The sequence below is a fragment of the Salvelinus alpinus genome, chromosome 15 (assembly GCF_045679555.1).
Source record: "Salvelinus alpinus chromosome 15, SLU_Salpinus.1, whole genome shotgun sequence".
In the NCBI taxonomy this organism is placed as follows: domain Eukaryota; kingdom Metazoa; phylum Chordata; class Actinopteri; order Salmoniformes; family Salmonidae; genus Salvelinus; species Salvelinus alpinus.
The window spans coordinates 29,496,428-29,520,600 of NC_092100.1; the positions used below are offsets into that span (position 1 = coordinate 29,496,428).

General features: G+C 41.9%; 1 protein-coding gene across 2 annotated transcripts in view; it reads right to left on the reverse strand.

The window, feature by feature from the left end:
• LOC139539880 (craniofacial development protein 1-like) overlaps positions 1-24,173 on the reverse strand; it is a 61,952-nt gene continuing 37,779 nt past the window's right edge. For both annotated transcript variants that reach the window (XM_071343254.1, XM_071343253.1), the window contains 2 exons: positions 5,483-5,641; positions 1-1,203 (listed from right to left, as the gene is read on the reverse strand). In XM_071343254.1, the coding sequence (XP_071199355.1) occupies positions 1,110-1,203; positions 5,483-5,641 (253 nt within the window). In that variant the 3' untranslated portion in view covers positions 1-1,109. The remainder of the gene's footprint in view (positions 1,204-5,482; positions 5,642-24,173) is intronic.

The following is a 24,173-nucleotide window of genomic DNA, read 5'->3' on the forward strand; positions in this document are numbered from 1 at the left end:
ACCATTTCAAACCAAATAGCGTGCTTTATTCAATGTTATACAGTTGACACAGTATAGTACAAGGATAACAACATCACACAAGTCCAAATTCTGACATAATAACACGAGACGTTATTATTCAGACACACTTGAAGCCCATTCATTTAACAACCTGTAACTAAAAATAAAGTCCCTGAATTAGCCTGTCTGTGTGAGTGTCTGTTACTGAACAACCATAAAATTACCTTGTAATAGGAGCCGTGTCATTACGTTGGGAGAACAGTAGCACACGTTGAGGAAACGCTCAGTGATCCTCTCCCCTCTTAGCTCAGGTTTAAGAAGCAGCTAAGCTGACATGTTGATAAAACATAGATCTTTCATCGTGCATCATGTCAGAAACTGTGATAGTTATTGGAATAACTAAGGTACATCAGAGAGTGAGACAAATCTTCTCCTCAGATTAGCTGGAATTTATCCAGAGAAGCGCAGTCCGCACAACAGGGAGGTGAAATGCAATCAACTTTAACTCTTCCAATGAACAGCACACCAAACCGAATCACTGCAGGAGGTGTAGAGGGATGGCACAAATATCTGAACAGTGTGTGGATTCTTCCTCTTTCCCGCTCTCCTCCTCCCTTTCAAGTCAATGCCAATAACGACTGATTCAGAGTTCAGGGTGTGGAATCATGACTGTGCTGCTCATTCTCCTCTTCTCACTCCTGGAATGCTTTCCTTTTTTTCCTTCATCCTGGTGATGATGATGACAAATGTTTAGTACTGAAAAACCCACACAGCCATGTGCTGTGGTAAGCAGGTTAACACTGCCACCACACCTCTCGTAGAGGTAGGAAGACACAGTCAGGGGTCTGAGTCTAGGTGATTCGGGTCACACGCAGGTCCAGGAACAGATGGAGGTGTAATGAGAGCGCTGTGTGTAGATTGGGAATGTGAAGTCTGACGCAGGTCCAAAAACAGCAGGAAGCAGGTACTGTTGGCCATTCCAAACACATGGGCAGTCCAGAGGCCAAGTACTGGGAAGAGAAATCATGGGAGGGAACTGGGCAGGCATGTTCAGAGTGGTGCGCGCGCATGTGTCACAATTGTTAGTGTACCTCCTCCATTATTCCTTGTCATCGCTTCATGATGTTGCTGAGACGTACTTTCTTTTCCTGCTCAAACTGCCGGTGGTCAACTCTCTGCAGGAAATTCTTTTTCTCCACATATCTAAAAACCAACAAACACAGAAAATAGAATTACTAACACACACATAAACATCCAGCAGGAGATATTACAAAGCAGGCACGCAAACACACTGCTCCTATAGAACAGCCGTTCTGGGACAAGCATGTTACGCAAGGTCCTGGCTCATTGTTATAGTGAACACCTGTTAGCACTAAGTGCGCATGTTAGCACTGTTAGCACTAAGTGCACACACAAAAGTAAATTAGTTGATTGACAACTCTCTGGCTTATTACAAGCATCTTCATCACACAAATGCAGATTTAGTTATCAATACCTCAGCTATTCAAGTGTCAACTACAACAGTCAACTACAACAGTTGACACTTGAATAGCTGAGGTATTGATAACTAAATCTGCATTTGTGTGATGAAGATGAGTGTAATGAATCCCTAGGTGGTAAGACAGAGGGGCTGTAGGTGTCCCCAATGGCTGTTTAACCCTTCTTACCCAGCAGGAGCTAGGAAAGTAGCTCTTCCCATATTTTTTTCCTTTTCCTTCTCTCTCTAAGCACTGCCTCTGCCTAGCACACTAGGATCCATATCTCTACACACAAGGGACAGTTTGAATGAAATACACCACTGTACCCACAGTTATCCTCTAAACCCAAACCCGTTCCCAGAGATAGGAAGAAGCCAGCTCCCTCACGGCTCACACCCACCACTGGTTGTTCTCTGGCCCTAGATCAGAGAGAGGGAGGCCTCATCACTGGCCCCCCAGTCTGTGTGTGACCCCCGTGGGAGAGCCGGCCCAGGGCGTAGCCTGACTATGGGGCTGTCTGGAGCTCCGAGAACAGCTCTGCGGCCTCCCAGTGTGGCCCAGTGGACCGCCTACTGCAGTCTCTTGCCCAGGACCCTGGCCTCCGAACCCTGTAGACTGACTCCCTCCACACAACCACATCCCTCCCAAAGAGATGGAAAAACACAGGAGAAATTGAGGTACTCGGAGAAAGCAGCAATTTAGCTGTCGGACGGGTTGTATTTCTGAACATTCTAAACTACGGTCTTTAATTCATCTCACCACTGTCTAGAGAGGCTGAATATAGAGTGAGACGGTCTCCTCTCTCATATCTTATACTGTAACACAGACACAGTGGTGGGTAGTGTGACATCTCTGCCTGCATGGTTATGAGCCTCCTCTACTCTCAGCAGGCAGTGACGGAGTTAATCATCCCAATGTTACTAGGGCTACTCTTAGCAACGGGCAATGATGTCATGCTAGATTAGCATCCCCAGGGGAGTATGAACCCCCCAAGTGCCTGGCTCTAGTGTAGACAAAAACATGGGATTGGAGAAATGAGAGAGCTAGCTCCCACCTCACACTGAGGAGCGCTGGGTAGCCATGGAGACAGTTGCAGGCTGGGTAATTATAATGACTGGGTAATTATGATACCCCCAAGACATGCTAACCTCCCCTGCTATTGGTAATGGTGAGAGGTTAGCATGTCTTGGAAGTATGATCTTTGACCCTCTGTAACTTTCTCACTCATCATTATTAACAATTCATTCATAATTATCCGTAATCATGGTAGAATCCACATTCAATTAATGTAGAAGTGTTTAGGAACATATAATATTCTTATTTATTATATAAAGTGAAAATACATTATTTACCATTCATTATTATTGGGCACAAAATAATCTGAAACAACCAAAATGAACTGCAAATGCATCCATCAAGTTTGTAGTGTGACAAACTTAATGTAATCTTTGCGTGCTAAGAATATGGGACAAAATACTAAACTTTTGACTACTTTATTTATAAAAATCTTTAATCATTTTGACCCCTAGCTTTTTAAGAGAAAAAAAGTATTACTTGTTAAAATAAATCTCTTTCTCTGAACAATTGTATTAGTATAAAATAATATACACTGAGTGTACAAAACACTAGGAACACCTTCCTAATATTGAGTTGCACCTCCTTTTGCCCTCAGAACAGTCTCAATTCGTCGGGGCATGGACTCTACAAGGTGTCGAAAGCGTTCCACAGGGATGCTGGCACATGTTGACTCCAATGCTTCCCACAGTTGTGTTAAGATGGCTGGATGTCCTTTAGGTGGTGGACCATTCTTGATACACACGGGAAACTAATGTGAGTGAAAAACACAGCAGCGCTGAAGTTCTTGACACACTCAAACCAGTGAGCCTGGAACCTACTACCATTCCCTGTTCAAAGGCACTTAAATGGTTTGTATCGCCAATTCACCTTCTGAATGGCACATATACATAATCCATGTCTCAAGGCTTAAAAATCCTTCTTTAACCTGTCTCCTCCCCTTCACCTACACCAATTTAAGTTGATTTAACAGTAGACATCAATAAGGGATCACAGCTTTCACCTGGTCAGTCTATGTCATGTTCCGAATGTTTTCTACACTCAGTGTAATTTCCCTTTTTTTTTTTGCATACAATATAGCTCTGTATTTGAATGATTTATTTTATACAATCATTATTGCTCATCTTTATCAACGATGTCAATCATTTCAGACCCCACTTTATATCACCTGACACCTCACAGTCACCACTCAGCAAAATATGGAGACCCTGTTGATGATGTCATGACTTCCCCGTTGGCCTATCTGACAGAATTAGGTCATCTGATTCTGCGCCCATTCTTCCCACCCAATCTACATATGACCACTTTGTTATAATTTGGCATCTTCCATTTCTCCGTCATATGTTCTCCACAAAGCAGGTCACCTTCCTATGGGTGAACACTTGAACTTGGCCTAAATGTGTCAAACGCCTCAAGGTTACTTCAGTTTACAGTGGTAAATGAGACAAGACATATAGCGTAGTTGTTGTCTACACACATGACTTTTGAGTGCAACACTCCAGAGTTCCCCTCAGGTCTCACTGTCAGTAATGTCGGGCACTGATGTTAGGCCATGTCTGGCTCGTAGTCAGCGTTCCAATTCATTCCAAAGGTGTTCGATAGAGTTAAGGTCAGGGCTCTGTGCAGGCCAGTCACGTTCTTCCACACCGATCTCAACAAACCATTTCTGTATGGACCTAGCTTTGTGCACGGGGGCATTGTCATGCTGAAACAGGAAAGGGCCTTCCCCAAACTGTTGCCACAAAGTTGGAAGCACAGAATAGTCTAGAATGTCATTGCATTAAGATTTCCCTTCACTGGAACTAAGGGGCCTAGCCCAAACCATGAAAAACAACCCCAGACCATTATTCCTTCCTTAACCACCTCCCACATACTTTTGGTCATGTTTTTATCTGTATTTTTTTTATTTAACTAGGCAAGTCAGTTAAGAACAAATTCTTATTTACAATGACAGCCTACCCATGCCAAACCCGGACGACGCTGGGCCAATTGTGTGCCGCCCTATGGGACTCCCGAATAACGGCTGGATGTTATATAGGCTGGATGGAGTGTATCTGTTCATATCCAAGGTGGGCAGTGAATATGTACCACTTTAGTGTACAGTAGGTGTCTACCAATAGTCCTGTGGTTGGCTGCCCTGAAACACTCACATGTACAGCAAACACTCACTGCGTACAAAAGGAACATAGGGCAAACGCTTCTGTGTATGTGAGTGGTTTCAATAATGTGTCCAAAAAAAGATTTACAACCTGCTCTAGACTGTGTTTTGCCATCTCTGCTCATTAGCTTTCCTGTGACGCAGGAGGAGAAGGGACCAGCAGCCAGGCTGCACGGCTCATCAGTCAGACAAAGATGAGGATGGAGATAAGAGGGGGAGAGAAAGATGGAGGGGGGGCTGTTAAATGATTCATCTGTTCAACAGTAACCTTTTGGAAAGAATAATGCTACTGCAGGGCCTCTGACAGCAGAGGGGAAATCCTGCCTGTGCTGGGAGAGGAAAGGGAGATGGACGCCAGTGGAAGTCATGGGTGTCAGGTGCTGCTGGTATTCTGAGCAGGCATGCAGACAGACTGCTTCATAGCTACAGGTCAGGTAGGGGGATAAGGCTGGACTGCTGCAGAGCTCAGTCAGGAACAACCTGCCTATCATCACAAAGGACTTGTCTATCAGAGATGATCTTTCTGTCTATCCAGAGTCCAACCTGCTAGTGACTACTGTAGATAGATAGAGGCCACTGGTATCAAAGATAGACGTGTGCTGTTGCTCAGGATTAGTAGTAGATAGGATATGGGTCCAGTCCACCAGGATAAGGCTGGTGGGTAGAGGCAGAATACTTTTTAACTGATCTATCAGTTTCCCTGCCTCTCTATGGTGGAGTGGTGTTGCAGAACACTATATGGCTTCGCTGGTACTATTAGAGAGAGACTCACCCTTCTTTGCCTCGGTTGTGGATGGCCAGCTCGTCCCCGATGCCCTCCTCATCTTTGAAGGCGTCCCAGTCCATCTTGGACTTCTCCAACGTGCTCATCTTCTGTTTCTTCCCCCCGAGGCGGTTCAGGATGCTACCCATCCCTGCAGGCCTCTTCACACTGAGGAGGACACATATGGACATTACACACTGACAGAGAATACAGACACAGGGCTGATGAAGCTGGCAATTTTCGCCCAGCCTCTTGTTCAGAAAATGGGAGAGAAAAGGGATGATGGAATTTTCAAGGGAGAGAAATAAATGAAATCACCACAAGCTCTAATGCTCACAATGAAGATAATGGAATAATGGGGCAAGGGAGTGAATGAGCAGAGAGAGCTGAGAAAAAAGGAATTGGGGCAGTAGGGAGGAAATAGGGATAGATTTCAGATTATAAAACCTAACAAAATAAAATTGCAGTTATTCTTCTAGCAGAGTATTTCAGCCCATCAGCTTGTTTCTTTGTGCAGCTGTTTGAACAAAGACATCAGTCCATTTTGAATCAGAAGAAAGTCATCCTGACACTGAGGTTTCGCTTGGCTGCAGTAATGAAATGTTAAACGATGTGTGCTTAGAAATAGCTGAAGACATTAGACTGGCTCTGCTCTCTCTCCACCATAAGGGAGCCTAGCGGGAGGAAGAGGGCCATCAGACATTGGAGGGGGGGACTAGAGGGTGTCAAGGGTCCAAGAATTAGCACTTTCACACTCAGGTGAGTCATAGTACAGGTCCCTTCAAGAGGAACAGACTCAAAATGTTTCATTATTGCTTTCCTCTCTGTGTGTGCATCTGTGTGTGTGTGTGTGTGTGTGTGTGTGTGTGTGTGTGTGTGTGTGTGTGTGTGTGTGTGTGTGTGTGTGTGTGTGTGTGTGTGTGTGTGTGTGTGTGTGTCAGTAAAGACAGGGTGTGTTTAACAAGGGCGTCTCCTATCTCAAGGTTTTTGTGGATCACCAGGAAAGGGAAGTGACACTGAAACGAAGGTCAAGAAAAGATGACATGGCAGCCCACACCGTTCCACACGCACCCATGCACACACACACACACTCACACGAACAGCCTCCCGCTCTGAACATGTTGATAACAACCCTGTTAATATAGAGTTCCAGCTCATTGGAAGTGTGTTGCAACAAGCTGCTCGTAATGTAATCGGCCGTAACAGGCTGCTATAAGATGACAAGGCAACGTGAGGACCAACACACACTGGAAAACACATACTAATCAATCCAGCTGGAGGTAGGGCCAACGACAAGCCTGTATCACTAACACACACTCCAATATTGTCAGTATATTGGGATTTAAAGGGCGGTGGTGAATTTACAGGTACAGAGAAAAGGAGGAATGAGAGGAAAAAGAGAAATTTCTCTAATCCACACACAGGCAGATACTTCTCTCTCTTTCCATAAAAAGGGTAAGGATTATTTGAAGAGAAGCAAGGCTAAAGTCTGCCTGACAGAATGCATTTGCCATCTGTGTCGGCGCTGTCAGCATCGTTCAGAGAGAGGAGCACGGCGTGCAACAGAAACGCGAGGGGGAATTGGACTTTTCTTCTACAATGTTTTGTTTGTCTGTCTTGCTGTGATTCCCTTCAGGAACAGATCCATTTCCTCCAGAATAGCAGAACGCCACACATACACGTCTTATCCTACCAACACGCAACACACCCAAACTCCCCTCCACAATACACACTCCCTTAGTAATGTACTCACACACACATATTGCCACACACAGACACACACCTGCTGACTGAACATGTCACATAAGCCCATGATTACAGACATCTTTCTGCCAGCTGTGTCCACTGAGCACTGTTCCCACAGCAGCCTAACATTGGCCAGACTAAACATCCAAACAGCCTAGTAGCCTACACATGCATGCAGCCATGCACATGTACGTAGACACACATAAGTGCATGCATGCACATGCGCTCACACACATACAGATGTAAGATCTTAATTTGACCTATATTGTCACAGCAAAACAATCCTGCAGCAACAGGATTAATCTGCAATGTTGCTTGATAGGTAGTTAGGCTATTAGCTGGCCAATAGTAAGCTATATGAAAAGTGCAATACTGTTCATTTAACTGTGTGTTAGTGTGGGTGCAGGAAAATTTGCAGCAACAAAAGGGTGATCAAATTAAGATCCTACATTTGTACTTGGCACACATGGACGGAACCACGCACACCTACATATGCACACATCGTTCTATACCTACAAAAACAATAATATCCATTTAGAACACAGTGTACGTTGAGGAAAATTACATGGAGTTAAACAACACAAACAGCTAAATGAATTAAGGTCACAGATCTAATATTGTTTTTCTTTTTGCTCCGATCCAATCCTGGCTCAGCTCCCAAGACAGGCACTGCCAGTGTCCCAATAACTGCACTGCATCATTGGCCTCTGCTAAACACTGGGCTGCTGCTGCCCAGTCATGTGCAAGCAGCCAGCCTCGATGCAGCAAATTGAGCCTCAGCCTCTACAGCAGACTGCTAAAGCACATAGAGGTCAATAGAGGTCAGATACACTACACTACTCCAGTGTTGAGATTTCAACATCTGTGTGATTGTGTCAAGGTTTGTGAGCCTCATTTGGGATGGAGAGAGTTATGGAGAAGGATGGAGAGTGAAGGGAAGGAGGGAGAAAGGCAGAGGGATACAGAGCAGTGAAGCAGTTCCTTAGTGAAGAGGCAGGGTAAACCGTGCAGCAATAGGTATACCTGCTCACAAACACACACGACTGTAATCCAGGCTCCAAACTGCTGTGACAGGGGATAAATAGACAATCAGGGCTCAACTGATAGTCATTCCAGCCTGTCCCCGTCCCTGTGTGGTGGGCTGGGGAGGGTCTGGGCAGTGTGCCAGGCTGCAGCACTTAGCTCTCTATGAGCCTGGAGAGAATGTTAAATGCATGTACAAGGTTACAGCACAACCCTCCAGCAGAGAGATAACCCACTGCCCAGGCTGCACGACCTGTTCTAGGAACATACACAAATGGATACATGAACACACACACACGTGTGGTCTGGCTGATAGGAGGCCGGCAGTAATCACAGTCCAGTTTATTTGAAGACTGGTGTCTCCCATGACCAGTGCTCCTCTCTATAGCGGTCTCACACACGGACCACTGATAACACACAGAGAATGAAGACAGTACATACACTACACATTCAAAATGGGCATGACACACACACACACACACACACACACACACACACACACACACACACCTCTGCAACCTTAGTGGAGGAAGGAGGAGAAGAGAAAAAAGGTGAAGGGAGGAGCGGGGTGCTAAGAGCCCCTGCAAACAGACAGAAGGACTGTCATGGCCATCTCACTGAAGACCTCTCTCTCTGTCAGGAAACAGCTGTCATAAAGGCTCCTTACAACAAACCCGCTCTCTATTCTTCTACTGTTGCCTCAAAAGGAAATACATTCCTCACCCCGGCCTCCCCACCACATTACATTGTGCTGCACAAGGAATGTGTCCCCTTCACAGGGAGGGCTGCCAAAGTGGGACTGACCCCAAGCTTTACCCATAATAACAAACAAATGGACCACTAAGATGGATTCTTGATGTACTGTCAACAATGGGTTCTGATAGTTAGTTAGTCGAACGGCTGCTATGCTCTGTTACACTACAGACCAGGTCAAATCCTTTTCTCTGTGGACCTCAACCTTCCCTTCTCTGTCCCGTTAGTGCCCCGTCTCTGTCCCATCTGTCTTATATGTACTGTGAGGTCTGTCTGACCAAGATATATCAGGGTATAAACATGGAGGAATTTCACTTTAAAATCGGCAACATTATATTCCAATTGGTTGGACTCTGTGTGTGCATGCGTTGGCTACATGGGAGAAGCATGGCTAGAGTCCAACCAAATGGAATAGAACATTGCGGATAAAGTTTGGAATGACACAATTTCATGTGTACAACATCCAAAACCTGTATGACTATACTGAGAGCCTTTCTAAAAGGACGTACAGCGCCTTCAGAAAGTATTCACACCACTTGACTTTTTCACATTTTGTTGTGTTACAGCTTGAATTAAAAACTGTATTACATTCAGATTTGTTTGTGTGACTGTGTCACTGGCTTACACACAATACCGCATGATGTCAAAGTGGAATTATGTTTATTTTTCACAAATCAATAAAAAAATTAAACCTGAAATGTCTTGAGTCAATAAGTATTCGACTCCTTTGTCATGGCAAGCCTAAATAAGTTCAGGAGTAGAAATTTGCTTAAAAAGTCACATAAGTTGCATGGACTCACTCTGTGTGCAATAATAGTGTTTAACATGATTTTTGAATGACTACCTCATCTCTGTACCCCACACATATTATCTGTAAAGTCCCTCAGTCGAGCAGTGAATTTCAAACACGGATTCAACCACAAAGACCAGGGAGGTTTTCTAATGGCTCGCAAAAAAGGGAACTTATTGGTAGATGGGTCAAATAAAATAAAAAGCAGACATTGAATATCCCTTTGGGCATGGTGAAGTTATTAAACCCAATTTTGGCTGATGTATCAATATAACCAGTCACTACAAAGATAAAGGTGTCCTTCCTAACTCAATTGTCAAAGAGGAAGAAAACTGCTCAGGGATTTCACCATGGGGCTAATGATGACTTTAAAACAGTTCCAGAGTTTAATGGTTGTGGTAAGAGAAAACTGAGGACGGAGCAACAAAATGTACACATGACCAAAAGTATGTGAACACCTGCTAGTCAAACATCTTATTCGAAAATCATGGGCATTAATATGGAGTCGGTCCCCCCTTTGCTGCTATAACAGCCTCCACTTTTCTGGGAAGGCTTTCCACTAGATGTTGGAACATTACTGCAGGAACTTGCTTCTATTCAGCCACAATAGCATTGGTGAGGTCAGGCACTGATGTTGGGCGATTAGGACCGCAGTCGGCGTTCCAATTCATCCCAAGGTGTCCGATGGGGTTAAGGTCAGGGCTCTGTGCAGGCCAGTCAAGTTCTTCCACACTGAACACGGCAAGTCATTTCCATCTGGACCTTGCTTTGTGCAAGGGGGCATTGCCATGATAAAACAGGAAAGGGCCTTCCCCAAACTGTTAGCACAAAGCACAGAACCGTCTAGAATGTCATTGTATACTGTAGCATTAAGATTTTCCTTCACTGGAACTAAGGGGCCTAGCTGGAACCATGAAAAGCAGCCCCAGACCATTATTCCTCCTTCACTAAACTTTACAGTTGGCACTATGCATTGGGGCAGGTAACGTTCTCCTGGCATCCGTCAAACCCAGATTAGTCCGTCGGACTCCCAAATGTTGAAGCGTGATTCATCACTCCAGAGAACGCATTTCCACTGCTCCAGAGTCCAATGGTGGCAAGCTTTACACCACTCCAGCCGACGCTTGGCATTGCGCATGGTGATCTTAGGCTTGTGTGCATGGTGATCTTAGGCTTGTGTGCGGCTGCTCGGCCATGGAAACCCGTTTCATGAGGCTCCTGATGAACAGTTCTTGAGCTGACGTTGCTTCAGCACTCGGCGGTCCTGTTCTGTGAGCTTGTGTGGCCTACCATTTCCTGGCTGAGCCGTTGTTGCTCCTAGACGTTGCCACTTCACAATAACAGCACTTACAGTTGACAGGGGCAGCTCTAACAGAGCAGAAATTTGACAAACTGACTTGTTGGAAAGGGGGCATCCTATGACGATGCCACGTTGAAAGTCACTGAGCTCTTCAGAAAGGCCATTCTACTGCCCATGTTTGTCTATGAAGATTGCATGACTGTGTGCTCGATTTTATATACCTGTCAGCAATGGGTGTGGCTGAAATAGCCGAATCCACTAATTTGAAGTGGTGTCCACATACTTTTGTATATATAGTGTAGTTACTCCACAATCCTAACCTAAATGACAGAGTGAAAAGTAGGAAGCCTGTACATAATAAAATATGACAAAAGATGCACCCTGTTTGCATTAAGGCACTAAAGTAAAACTGCCAAAAAATTTGGCAAATAATTAAACTTAATGTCCTGAATACAAAGCGTTATGTTTGGGGCAAATCCAGGGGAGCAAGTCAGAGGAAAGAGCAGTTCTGTTATGCATCACAATGGTCCAATATAATCCAATCATAATAAATGTATAACAAAAGCAAACCATTAGCTAGTGTCCAGTGATAGGCTATGCATTATGTGATTATGAGTGTGTTTGGGCACCAGAGAGTGACAATAGAGTACGTTTAATCGTATTTGCTAAAGGCTTTATTCAAACGCAGGCTTGACAGTTTGAATAGAGACCTTTAAAAGGAGGCCAATTGGCTACCCATCCTGACTAAAATAAAACAAGCCCATACAATCCAACTATTGAGCAAAAAACAGCAGTAGCAGTACCTCGAGCCCCACAGTACAGTCCCTCTCTGTGGCGCAAGACTCTCTCTCTCTCTCAAAGTATACATATTTAAAAATAAAATAAATATATATATTTATACATAAATGGTGGGACCAACAGCAATAATAATAGTAGTAGTGGACATGGGATTACCATTAACAACAATATTAATCAGAACAACAATACATTAAAGCAATGGTAGTAGACCAGTGTCAACATGACTGAGAAGACACATGACCTGGTATGAAAGAAAAAACAAAACAAGATGGGAAATATTATCAACATTACTTTGCACTTTTCACTGGCTGTCCGGTTGTGGCAGGAGGATACATATTTGGCTGCCAAAACTGCACATTTTGACTTTTCACCCAATAAATATTTGATTTTATAGTTTCAAATTCTTTGTATTGAATTATAATTTTAGGAAAGAAATATTCTCTTAGGTCTGAATATTTGTCACAGTGTAATAGGAAATGCAGCTCTGTCTCTACCTCTCGCCTGGAGCAGAGTGAGCACAGCCTGTCCTCTCTGGGCAGCCAGGTTTGTCTGTGACGACCGGTCTCTATAGTCAAACTGTGCTCCCTGAGTCTGTACCTAGTCAATGTTTTCCTCAGTTTTCTATTAGTCACAGTGGTCAGATTGTCCGCCACCATGTACTGTCTGTTTAGAGCCAAATAGCATTGAAGTTTACTTTGATTTTTTGTGGTGTCTTTCCAATAGGTGATATATTTTTCTTTTGTGATGATTTGGTTGGGCCAGAATTTCTGAGGGCTGTCCTGAGGCTCTATGGGGTTGGTTTGGGTTGGTGAACTGAGCCTCAGAACCAGCTGGCTGAGGGGACTCTTCTCTTGTTTCATCTCTTGACATTGTAGAGCTGTGTGATGGAATGTTTTGCGGTCACTTGTTTTTAGATGGTTGTAAAATTTGATGGCTCTTTTTTCTATTCGAATGAGGAGGGGGTATTGGCCCAATTCTGCCCTACATGCATTATTTTGAGTTTTTCTTTGTACTTGCAATACAGTCTTGCAAAACTCTGCATGCAGTATTTCAATTGGATGTTTGTGTCACGTTCCTGACCTGTTTTCTGTTTAGTTTTGTGTGTTAGTTGGTCAGGACGTGAGTTTGGGTGGGCATTCTATGTTTTCTGTTTCTGTGTTGGTTTTTGGGTTGCCTGGTATGGCTCTTAATTAGAGGCAGGTGTTTGGCGTTCCTCTAATTAAGAGTCATATTTAGGTAGGCGTTGTCACAGTGTTCGTTGTGGGTGATTGTCTTCCGTGTTTGTGTTATGTTTGCACCATACGGAACTGTATACGGTTTGTTCGGTTTATGTAGTCTGTTTCCTATTCGTGCGTTCTTCGTGTCTATGTAAGTTCTCATGTTTAGGTCAGTCTACGTCGTTTGTTATTTTGTATCATTTCAAGTGTAGTTCGTGTTCGTTTTGTTTATTTAATAATTATGTGTTCAAGCTTCGCTGCGCCTTGGTTCCCTCAATACTCCTCCTCTTCAGATGAAGAGGAGGAGGACTGCCGTTACAGTTTGTCCCATTTGGTAAATTCATTATTAGAGAGTGGACCCCATACTTCACTGCCATATAGAGCGTTTGGTTCTATAACTGATTGAAACATTTTGAGCCAGATTCTAATTGGAATTTCGATTTTGATGTTCCTTTTAATGGCAAAGAATGCTCTTCTTGCTTTGTCTCTCAGCTCATACACAGCCATGTGAAAGCTACCTGTGTTGCTGATATTTAGTCCGAGATATGTGTAGTTTTTGGTGTGTTCTAATAGAACTGTGCCCAAATAGAATTTATATTTGTCATCCTTATTTCCGGACCTTTTTTGGAATATCATTATATTTGTTTTTTTTAGGTTAACGGTCAGAGCCCAGGTCTGATAGAACCTGTGAAGACGATCTAGGTGCTGCTGTAACCCCTCTTTAGTGGGAGACAGCAGCACCAGGTCATCTGCGTACAGCAGACACTTGATTTCAGTGTTGTGTAGGGTGATACCAGGTGCTGCCGATTCTTCTAATGTTTTTGCCAATTCATTAATGTAGATGTTAAATAGTGTTGGACTTATTGGGCAGCCCTGTTTCACTCCCCGCCCCTGAGAGAAGAAGTCTGTTTGCTTGTTGCCAATTTTAACCGCACATTTGTTTTTAGTGTACATTGATTTAATAACATCATATGTTTTCCCTCCAATACCACTTTCTATTCGTTTATAAAAAAGACCTTCGTGCCAAATTGAATCAAATGCTTTCTTGAAATCTACAAAACACGAGTAGATTTTGCTTTTGTTTTGGTTAACTTGTTTATCAATTAGAGTGTGGAGGGTGTAAATGTGGTCTGTTGTACGATAATTTTTTAGAAATCCAATCTGGCTTCTGCTCAGGACGTTGTGTTCGTCAAGGAAATGATGTAGTCTGCTATTTATAATACTGCTGAGAATTTCCCCCAAGTTGCTGTTAACGCAAATTCCTCTGTAATTATTTGTGTCAAATTTGTCTTCATTTTTATAGATTGGTGTGATCAATCCCTGGTTCCAAATATCGGGGAAAATACCTGCAGTGAGGATAATGTTGAAGAGTTTGAGTATAGCCAATTTGAATTTGTGGTCTGTATATTTGATCATTTCATTTAAAATACCATCAGCACCACAGGCCTTTTTGGGTTGGAGAGTGCATAGTTTTTCCAATAATTATTCTTCTGTAATTGGGGTATCCACAGGATTCTGATAGTCTTTGACTGCTAATTCAAGGATTTGTAATTTTTCTTGTATATCTTTTTGTTCTATTGCTGTAGTCTTTCTCTCTCTCTGCCCTGCTCTCCCCTGCCCTCCCCAGCCCTGAGTGAGTGAAAGCTCTAGGTTAGGGTGGAGGGGCTGTGGAGATAAAAAGCCTTTTACACTGCTGCCACCAGTTCCTAACCTCGTACCAACCATCCTGATCTCACGAGCTTACATTCTCTTTTGCTACGCGGATAGTGAAACAGAATTTAAGCTTACGAGATCAGGACGGTTCGTACAAAGCTAAACTGTTCCCATGTTACCCTCTCATTACAAACATAGCAATGTGTAAAACTCAGACATAACCTATGGTGGAGAGGCACATCTGATAGCCTTGCTGAAACATAACATCATGACTGGTCCTTCACTTAGGTGCGATGACACACACACAACCTGACCAGTCACACACCTGGTACACCACCACAGGTCTCTCTCTGGGGTTGTTCCACCTCAAAAAGCACAAGAAAGAGGATTTCGCCACCCATCATCTCAGATTGATCTGAAATCGATTCTGTAGTTACTAACAGATACAATTAGCATTCCTGAACTATATATATAAAAAAATATATATAAAAAAAAAAAAAAACTTTAACCCTTTTTCACCCCAATTTCATGGTATCCAATTGGTAGTTACAGTCTTGTCCCATCGCTGCAACTCCCATACGGACTCGGGAGAGGTGAAGGTCGAGAGCCTTGCGTCCTCTGAAACACAACCCAACCAAGCTGCACTGCTTCTTGACACAATGCCCGCATAACCCAGAAGCCAGTCACACCATTGTCGGAGGAAACACCGTACACCTGGCGACCGTGTCAGCGTGCATGCGCCTGGCCCGCCACAGGAGTCCCTAGAGCGCGATGGGACAAGGACATCCCTGCAGGCCAAACCCTCCCTAACCCGGACGTCGCTAATTTGATCTCTGAGAAATTAAGCTAACTGATTGCATCCAAATTGGCCATTTAAATTTAAAGAATTTAGATAATATTCAATAAATATAGTACCCAACATCCGATTTGGACCAAACGTCTTCCTAACAATCAGTAAGACATGAGGATTATTTTTTTTTTTTTTAAATGGTCAAAAGCCACCCATGGACCCCCACAACCCCAATCCCACCCCAACAGCCAGTATACAGTATCAGTTCTCTATGTTTAACAAGTAGTATTTCCCCCCTGATCCGAGAAATGTGTCAATGAAGTCGCTTGCATTATTTACCATAAAGTACTATACAGCCACACTCTTTTATCCATTTTGCTGGTCTCTTGTATTTATACAGAACAAAAATATAAACACAACATGTAAAGTATTGGTCCCATGTTTCATGAACTGAAATAAAAGATCCCAGAAATGTTCCATCTGCACAAAAAGCTTATTTCTCTAAATTGCTGTGTACAAACTTGCTTACATCCATGTTAGTGAGCATTTCTCCTTTGCCAAGATAATCCATTCACCTGAATCATAGGTGGCTTGTTTCAGCTCATTGTACCTAGTTATTGATACTATGACTTGTCTATGCTAATAAGGTAATAATTCACTAGCTAGCTAACCAACAACTGTAACAATGTATTTGAGAGACAAGTGCTAATTGTGCAAAATTCCTTATGTTTTCAATAAACATTTGGAGAATAAATATATTTTACATTTTGTCAACAATCTTTTGATTCTAAGCCAACCCCGTTTGTTTTGCCCCAAAGATGTGAACGCATTGGTTTTGTTGCTAAACAAGCGACTTCAATTACACATTTAATAAAATAAGTAAAAAATAAACATACCTAGATTCCTACATAGAGAAGTGATACTGTATACTGATTGTTGGGATGGGATTGGCGTGGGTTGTGGGGGGTCCGGGGGCAGCATTCTTTTTTCGGGGGGCTGATTCCTCATGTCTTACTCATTGGTAGGATAAAGTTTGGTGCAAATCGGATGATGGGTACTTAATGAATATGTTCTGAATCCTTTAAATACAATTTGGATGCAATCAATTAGCTTAATTCGCAGAGATAAAATTACATTTCAACAAAATAATCTTTCAGGAATGCCAATATTACCTGTTTCTAACTAGAGACACAATTTCAGAACTATCAGACGGTGGGTGTCATGGCTTGTTGAAATGACATGGAACGACTCTCTGGCACTCCATGACACACACTGCCCCTTCGGTCCCCTAACAGGAGCAGCCATAGCATACCTGCAGCAGTAGCTAGTTACTTCTGCTTTCTGCTCTGCTCTGCCTGGCTGTGCTGTGTTCTAAGTGAATACATAAGCAGCATGTTGGTTAATATTTGCTCTCCCCTGATGGGTCTCTCCACAGGGGCCTCGCTCCACACTTACACACACTCACCAGCCCTCTAGCTCGTTCCACACTTACACACACTCACCAGCCCTCTAGCTCGCTCCACACTTACACACTCACCAGCCCTCTAGCTCGCTGCCACACAGGCTATTTATACATGACAGTATGCATCTCTCTCTCACTCACAATATGTGAGTGCTTCCTCTTCAGATTTCTCTTTACATTTTCATCCTCTATGCTCGTGCGTCTCTCTCTCCCTCCTCCCTCTGAGTCCCACTCAATATATCCCCTCTCAGTTTCTCTATCCCTCTTTCTCTTAAAATCCAGATGGTTTAAACAAACACGGGTAGAGTGCAGACTAGCCCAGAATTCTCCAGAAGACTAAGAACTATGTGTTTCAGAAATACATCTCAGGCCCATTTAGTCTGAGGAACTGACATAAAAGCAGAGACACAAAGAACACCAGAGGTTAGGCTGGGCTGCAGCTAAAAAGAGAAATTAACTTCCAAGCGGTGGGCCTCCGTGTGCTGCTGCGTCTCCTCTTTCACCAGGCACTAACACAGACTAGGCCTGAATCAGAATCTGTGGGGGGGGGGGGGGGGGGTTAGTCTCAGGACTCCTCTAACAGAGTTTAAACTCCTCACTCATGATCCCTATGATGGGTAAAACACACGTGTTCCTCTGCTGTGGTTACCAGGGAGACTGTCAAACACACCGACCTAACAGGAAAGAGGGAGGTCAGGGGAAATGTGGCTCGGGGTGTGGGTGTCTCAGGTGTGTGTGTAGACATTGTCTGCCACACATTGGAAATACACATTTGGGATTACAGGATTGCGCATTGGTTAATGGATGCTCTGCGATACTACAGACACACTCATATTGACACATTCACTGACAAGGCAACATCACTGCAACACGTCTCCTGTAATCTACATGGAGAGCGCTTGTCATCTTTCTTATTCATACAACACTAAAACACTGGCTGCTTCTAACCCAGTGGTCAGCAACCCTTTCTGAATCAACATCACTGAGTCAAAAAGCAAGCAGAGAACGACCGCTCAGATATTTTTTAAACGTGACTTAAAAAACGTAAGCTAATGAAATATTAACCAACTAAAAACAGTTCTGAAGCAATAAGGTTTGTGCAGTAAGCTATAGAGCCAATACGTTATTGTTAGACACATACTCATTCAAGGGTTTTTCTTTATTTTTCCTATTTTCCACATTGTAGAATAATAGTGAATACATCACAATTATGAAATAACCCATATGGAATCATGTAGTAACAAAAAAAGTGTTAAACAAATCAAAATATATTTTATATTGGAGATACTTCAAATAGTCACCCTTTGCCTTGATGACAGCTTTGCACACTCTTTTGACCGGTAGTATACAGTTGAAGTCGGAAGTTTACATACACCTTAGCCAAATACATTTAAACTCAGTTTTTCACAATTCCTGACATTTAATCCTAGTAAATATTCCCTGTCTTAGGTCAGTTAGGATCACCACTTTATTTTAAGAATGTGAAATGTCAGAATAATAGTAGAGAGAATTATTTATTTCAGCTTTTATTTCTTTCATCACATTCCCAGTGGTTCAGAAGTTTACATACACTCAATTAGTATTTGGTAGCATTGCCTTTAAACTGTAACTTGGGTCACACGTTTCGGGTAGCCTTCCACAAGCTTCCCACAATAAATTGGGTGAATTTTGGCCCATTCCTCCTGACAGAGCTGGTATAACTGAGTCAGGTTTCTAGGACTCCTTGCTCACACACGCTTTTTCAGTTCTGCCCACAAATTCTCTATAGGATTGAGATCAGGGCTTTGTGATGGCCACTCCAATACCTTGACTTTGCTGTCCTTTGCTGTCCTGCTGCCATTTTGCCACAACTTTGGAAGTATGCTTGGGGTCATTGTCCATTTGGAAGACCCATTTGCGACCAAGCTTTAACTTTCTGACTGATGTCTTGAGAAGTTGCTTCAATATATCCACATAATTTCCCTTCCTCATGATGACATCTATTTTGTGAAGTGCACCAGTCCCTCCTGCAGCAAAGCACCCCCACAACATGATGCTGCCACCCCTGTTCTTCACAGTTGGGATGGTGTTCTTCGGGTTGCAAGACTCCCCCTTTTTCCTCCAAACATAATGATGGTCATTATGGCCAAACAGTTCTATTTTTGTTTCATCAGACCAGAGTACATTTCTCCAAAAGGTACGATCTTTGTCCCCATGTGCAGTTGCAAACCGTAGTCTGGCTTTTTTTAATGGGGGTTTTGGAGCAGTGGCTTCTTCCTTGCTGAGCGGCCTTTTAGGTTATGTCGATGAAGGACTCGTTTTACTGTGGATACAGATACTTTTGTACCTGTTTCCTCCAGCATCTTCACAAGGTCCTTTGCGATTGATTTGCACTTTTCGCACCAAAGAACGTTCATCTCTAGGAGACAGAACGCGTCTCCTTCCTGAGCGGTATGACGTCTGCGTGGTCCAATGGTGTTTATACTTGCGTGCTATTGTTTGTACAGAGGAACATGGTACCTTCAGGTGTTTGGAAATTGCTCCCAAGGATGAACCAAACTTCTGGAGGTCTACATTTTTTTCTGAAGTCTTGGCTGATTTCTATTGATTTTCCCATGATGTCAAACAAAGAGGCACTGAGTTTGAAGGTAGGCGTCGAAATGCATCCACAGGTACACCTCCAATTGACTCAAATTATGTCAATTAGCCTATCAGAAGCTTCTAAAGCCATGACATAATTTTCTGGAATTTTCCAAGCTGTTTAAAGGCACAGTCAACTTAGTGTATGTAAACTTCTGACCCACTGGAATTGTGATACAGTGAATTATAAGTGAAATAATCTGTCTGTAAACAATTGTTGGAAAAATTACTTGTGTCATGCACAAAGTAGATGTCCTAACCCACTTGCCAAAACTATAGTTTGTTAACAATACATTTGTGGAGTGGTTGGAAAAACACTTTTAATGACTTCAACATAAGTGTATGTAAACTTCGACTTCAACTGCATATACATACACACACGCACACAAACACACATACATAAATACATATACACATCTTTAAAAATATATTTTTTCCTTTATTACTTTCTCACCCTACCACCCCTCCCCTAATTGGAGTAAAGTAGTGAACAACAACGCTTAGGCTTCTACTTCCAGCTTACACATACTATATACATTTCACGGGCAGTCTTTTTTACAATAGTTATATATTGTTTGTTTTTACTCCTGTCCTTCCTCTAACCTCAAACATCTATTTCTTTCACAAAAGTTCTGAACCTATATAAGTTTTACAGACACAGTATGTTTTACATTAGTTATGTTGTTGTTATTAGTATTCCCAACATTCAGCACCATTCAACCCCTCCCATCTATCGCTTAACACCATCCATATTGGATTTCTATTTGTCATATATTTTTCAACTGTGCTGTGTTGTTTCAAAAACGTTCTGAACCTTTCTATTCTCATAATTTCTACAGATTGTAAACTAAAAATTACAATTTTTGCTAAAAGCATTATTATATCATTGATCGATTGACTGTTACTTTTAAGATCACCCAGTAGTGCCATCTTCAGAGTTAGCTCCACGTAAATGTGGAATTTCTTTGCACATTTGTCGCACTTAAATGTTTCAGATCATCAAACAAATTTTAATGCTACACAAAGATAACCCAAGTAAACACAAAATGCCGTTTTTAAGGGATAATTTTATTTATTAAGGGGAAAAAGCTATCCAAACCATCATGGCCCTATGTGAAAAAGTAATGTATTTAAATATATTTAAATTACAGGTTGTAATGCAACAAAATAGGAAAAATGCCAAGGGGGGTTAATACTTTTGCAAGGCACTGTGTAACATTATATTGGTTAGAAGAATTTTGCATAATAATTTAAATAGAAAAATTATATGTTTGGAATCCGGCGTCGTTTTGCGTATCAGTTCATAAACCATGTTCCATGGAATCAGTAAGTCGAAAATTTCTTCCCAGCTATTTTGCAATCTATATTTCACAGCTGTCAATTGTTTTGTCCTAGATGGTATAATTTTTTATTTATCACAATTTTCTTTAACCAATTATGGTCTTTAATGCACACAAGTTCCTTACTTTTTCCCCCTTCCACTTTCCTCTTCCGTTTTTGCGGTAATGCTGCAATTAGTTGGTTGTAATTTTGGGTAGAGCACTCATTTCCATATATATTTTTTAGCTGTATGTGTGACATAACTCCACTAGTCCTATTTATGATATCATTTACAAAGACTATACATTTGTTAAATTAAATATATATATTTTTTAATCTATTAGTATATTTGAGTTTAACCACAATATTTGTAGTATTATTTCTTCTGTTTTTTTGGGGGGGTGGATTAAAAATAGCAATATTTGGGAGATGATTTCCTTTTTAAATAACTGAAAGTGCAAGGTTGTAATCTGAATAAAGGGAAAAAGGCCATTCTTGAACATGGTGTGAGACATTCTTATTAATTTGCTAAAGAACCAGTTCGGATTTAAGTATAACTTTTGTATGACTGAAGCCTTTAGTGAGAGGTCTAATGATTCAAAATGTAATCATGTCTGCCCTCCGAATTCATATTCATTATATAAATAGGCCCGTTTAATTTTGTCTGGCTTGTCATTCCAAATAAAATAGAATATTTTTTTCTCATATAATTTAAATAACTAGGTGTACGCAAGACCATAAGCAAATAGGTAAACTGGGATATGACAGAGTTAATCAGGGTCATTTTTTCCACAGAGACAGGTATCTTTGGAGGGAGCTGAAAGTCCGTATTGCCCAGCGACAGCCCCGAAACCTGAAGGATCTGGAGAAGGTCTGTATGGAGGAGTGAGCCAAAATCCCTGCTGCAGTGTGTGCAAACCTGGTCAAGAACTACAGGAAACATATGATCTCTGTAATTGCAAACAAAGGTTTCTGTACCAAATATTAAGTTCTGCTTTTCTGATGTATCAAATACTTACGTCATGCAATAAAATGCAAATTAATTACTTAAAAATCATACAATGTGATTTTCTGGATTTTTGTTTTAGATTCCGTCTCTCACAGTTGAAGTGTACCTATGATAAAAATGACAGACCTCTACATGCTTTGTAAGTAGGAAAACCTGCAAAATCGGCAGTGTATCAAATACTTGTTGTCCCCACTGTATATATATATATTTATTTCCCCCCCCCCAAGAAACGTGGATCAACATTATTTGGTCCGTAAAGTTTGATGAGCCATATCTGTGTATGGTCCAATAACATATTTAATATCACCTACCTTGCGGATCTGTTTGGACAATTTGCACATTCCGATCAAAATGACTGTTAATATCATCACCCCTTTTGAGTTTCTTTGCCCATGGGAAAAGTGTATTTCATCCCCCCCAGTCCTTTTTCCACACAACTTCATCTAAAATTGTTGAATGAGTTTCCTGTAAGACTACGGTTTGCAACTGCACATGGGGACAAAGATCGTACTTTTTGGAGAAACTTCTGACCCACTGGGAATGTGATGAAGGAAATAAAAGCTGAAATAAATCATTCTCTCTATTATTCTGACATTTCACATTCTTAAAATAAAGTGGTGATCCTAACGGACCAAAAACAGGGAATTTTTACTAGGATTAAATGTCAGGAATTGTGAAAAACTGAGTTTAAATGTATTTGGCTGAGATGTATGTAAACTTCTGACTTCAACTGTATGTGTATGGTGCGTATGTTATCATGTGAGTGTATGCATGTATCTGTGCCTATGTTTGTGTTGCTTCACAGTCCCCGCTGTTCCATAAGGAGTATTTTTATCTGTTTTTTAAATCTGATTCTACTGCTTGCATCAGTTACCTGATGTGGAATAGAGCTCTGTGTATTACTGTGCGACTCCCATAGTCTGTTCTGGACCTGGGGACTGTGAAGAGACCTCTGGTGGCATGACTAGAGCCTGTAGGACCCGCCTTGTTGAAAGTGCTGAGAAGGTAGAGCAACACAATATTATGGACAGACTACTCCCCATCTTAGCTACTGATATATCAATATGTTTTGACCATGACAGTTTACAATCCAGGGTTACGCCAAGCAGTTTAGTCACCTCAACTCGCTAAATTTCCTCATTATTACAAGATTGAGTTGAGGTTTAGGGCTTAGTGAATGATTTGTCACAAAAAAAATTTTTTAGGACTAACTTATTCCTTGCCACCCATTCTGAAACAAACTGTACCTCTTTGTTAAGTGTTGCAGTAATTTCAGTCGCTGTAGTAGCTGACGTGCATAGTGTTGCATAGAGTCTTCCGCATACATAGACACACTGGCTTTACTCAAAGACATGATGTTAATAAAGATTTTAAAAAGGGGCCTAGTCAGCTGCCCTGGGGAATTCCTGATTCTACCTGGATTATGTTGGAGAGGCTTCCATTTGGTATACTGATATTTTATTAGGATCCTCATTAGCTGTTGTAAAAACAGTAGCTACTCTTCTTGGGGTCCACACAAAACATGACATAATACAGAACATTAATAGACAACAGCTCAAGGGCAGAATGACATAAATATGTTTTTTTCAAAAGGCACACATAGCCTACATATCAATAAAAACACAAATATCTAGCTCAAATAGAGGAGAGGCGTTGTGCCGTGAGGCTGTTTTTTGAAACCAGGTTTGCTGTTCAATTGAGCAATATGAGACGGAACGGAGTTGGCTCTATATAATGGCTCTATATAATACCGTACACTTTATTGAATTTGTTCTGGATTTGGGGACTGTGAAAAGACCCCTGGTGGCATGTCTGGTGTGGTAAGTGTGTGTGTCAGAGCTGTGTGTAAGTTGACTATGCAAACAATTTGGGATTGTAAAGACATTCATGTTTCTTATAAAAAGAAGAAGTGATGCAGTCAGCCTCTCCTCAACTCTTAAACAAGAGAGACTGGCATGCATAGTACTTAAATCAGCCCTCGGATTACAATGTAAGACGTGCTGCTCTGTTCTGGGCCAGCTGGAGCTTAACTTCTTATGGCTGCAGGGGCAGTATTGAGTAGCTTGGATGAAAGGTGCACAGAGGTACCCATATTAAACGGCCTGCTCCTTAGTCCCAGTTGCTAATATATGCATAGTATTATTCATATTGGATAGAAAACACTCTGAAGTTTCTAAAACTGTTTGAATTATGTCTGTGAGTATAACAGAACTCATATGG